The sequence below is a fragment of the Thalassophryne amazonica genome, chromosome 14 (assembly GCF_902500255.1).
Source record: "Thalassophryne amazonica chromosome 14, fThaAma1.1, whole genome shotgun sequence".
Lineage (NCBI taxonomy): Eukaryota > Metazoa > Chordata > Actinopteri > Batrachoidiformes > Batrachoididae > Thalassophryne > Thalassophryne amazonica.
The window spans coordinates 8,408,913-8,411,399 of NC_047116.1; the positions used below are offsets into that span (position 1 = coordinate 8,408,913).

The 2,487-nt window shown below is 37.1% G+C and overlaps 1 protein-coding gene across 1 annotated transcript; it reads left to right on the top strand.

The window, feature by feature from the left end:
* The first annotated feature begins 718 nt into the window (after positions 1–718).
* On the top strand, positions 719–1,649 carry LOC117525112 (olfactory receptor 6N2-like). Its single transcript, XM_034186952.1, has one exon. The coding sequence runs from the start codon at positions 723–725 to the stop codon at positions 1,647–1,649; it is 927 nt and encodes a 308-aa protein (XP_034042843.1). The 5' UTR covers positions 719–722.
* Positions 1,650–2,487: the final 838 nt, after the last annotated feature.

Sequence of the window (2,487 nt, forward strand, 5' to 3'; positions counted from 1 at the left end):
GGATACAATTGCAGGACGCGGACAAACAGCTCTCGTATAATAGAAGCGTTTACTTGATTCGTAGTCAGAGGTCGGTACACAAAAAGGCAGTCCAAAAAGAGCAACAGTAACACAATCATCAGGCAAGGTCGAGGTCTGGATACACAGGCAAGTAGTCAAAAACACTATGAGGCAGTCAAGGCAAGAAACACAAGAAACAGAGCTAGAAAGAGGCACAAGGCACATCAATCAGGCAAGGAATACAGGCACACAGTATATAAGGCCTCAGGTAATGAGCAGCAAATCAGGGACAGGTGTGAGGAAACTTCCAGAGACAGGGCGTGTCCAGCACAGAGGGAAACGCCCCCCATACCGAACCAAGACAAGAAGGGGAGCAAGAGAGAGCAGGACAGGGAAAACACAAGCAGAAAAGCAGTGCAGGAGAAAGACAGATACAAAAGCAACAAACCAACCCACACAAAAATCCCTGCTGCAGTGTCTGAAAATTTGGTCAAGAACTACAAGAAACGTTTGACCTCTGTAGCATTGCAAACAAAGGCTACTGTATCAAATAGTAACTGTGAATGAAAAAGATCATCCAATCATTCATTCTTTTTTGCCTCTTCTCTGTGTCTGGGTCACTGTGACAGTCTTCATGGTTATATGACTCAATATTTCAAAATTAATGTTCTAAATTAAGGTTCATATATTCATGTTGTTTACCTGTTTAATATAAAACAGTGATGGCTGCTGAACTAAATCTAACTTATATAACTCTTGGTGGTCATGTGGAATTACACAAATACAGATATCTTTATTTTATGATCATGTTTACAGTTTATATTCTAATAATCTGCTGTAATTCTACTATTGTTTGTCTGATCTGCGTTCATAAAAACCTCCATGAACCAATGTACATTTTTATTGCAGCTCTGTTAATGAACTCAGTTCTTTTCAGTACTGGTTTCTACCCAAAGCTTTTAGTGGATGTTTTATCTGAAAAACAGATTATTTCATATGCAGGCTGTTTGTTTCAGGCGTTTCTGTTTTACTCTTTAGGATGTTCTGAGTTTTTACTCTTAGCAGCCATGTCTTATGACAGGTATGTGTCTATATGTAAACCTCTGCAGTATCACACCATCATGACAAAAACTAACGTCATTATTGCTCTGGTTACAGCTTGGCTCGTGCCATCTTGTCACTTTCTGATCGCAGTCGCACTGAGTGCCAACAGGAAGCTTTGTGATTTTAATTTGAAAGGAATTTTTTGTAATAATTCAGTGCTCAAACTTCAGTGTGTGAGATCAGCAGTAGTAGCTGTATACGGTGTTGTGATTTTGATCAATCTTGAAATTTTACCTGTGCTGTTCATACTTTTTAAATACACAAAGATACTTATAATTTGTTCCCAAAGTAGTGCAGATGTGAGGAAAAAAGCTGCAGAGACCTGTTTACCTCACCTGCTGGTGTTAATCAGCTTTTCAGCTATGATTATAACTGATGTCATTATGGTTCGACTGGAATCTAATATTCCAAAAATTGTTCATTTCATAATTTCTTTACAAACTATTGTCTGTCATCCTGTGTTTAATCCACTGATATATGGACTAAAAATGAAAGAAATATCAAAACACCTCAAGATTTTATTCTTTCAAGTAAAAGGAAAGTAATGAATTATAACCGTTTATTGTCACCTGCAGTGACAAGATGTTATTCTTCAAAAATAATCAATAAATTCATATACATTTATTTTATGGTCTACAAAGAAGAAAAGCTTCAAAAACCACAAACTTTCTGTGAAAGCTAATGAACTATTAATGACATTTAACTGATGAATATTTGTTTTGTCTGATTTCTGGGAAACATCCACATGTTTCTTTCACTGATACACAACCACAGATGCATATGTACTGTTGAAGAAAAAATTACATTTGATACAACAGAAACACAAACTTCGATCAAATGATTTCCTCTTTTAGAGAAGCTCAGACTAAACATTGGATTCAAGATGACCAACAACTTCAGCAGGTTCACGTTAGGAGTGTGACAGAACACAAAACCCACTGTTTAGACTGAATACAGTTTTTTGTTTGTTTACTTGTTTATAAGCCACAGATTGGGTCATTTTCAGAGGAGCCAAAAAGGGGGTAAAGAAAAATACTACTTTGCTTTCCATTTTTAAAAAGAACTGAATGACCAACAAAAACAAGGACATTTTACCTGTGGTGCTGGATGAAAATTAACAACAAGGTTTCCAATGTTTTACATAACATTATGATGAAAGTTGGTCACAAAGCACCTTAGACCTGAAGAGAGCTCCAAAGGTGCAAAACTGATAAGAGGAGGGAGGAGGACTTTTAAGAAGAGTGTGTTAAACAGAAAAGATGGTGGAAAAGGCAGAGAGGAAGGAGAGACATTCTCCGTATGTAGTGATTCAGTAACACGCTCGGCTTGATGGTGCAGAGATAATGTTTGTGGTTGACCTCATCAGGAATGAGCTTATTTTCC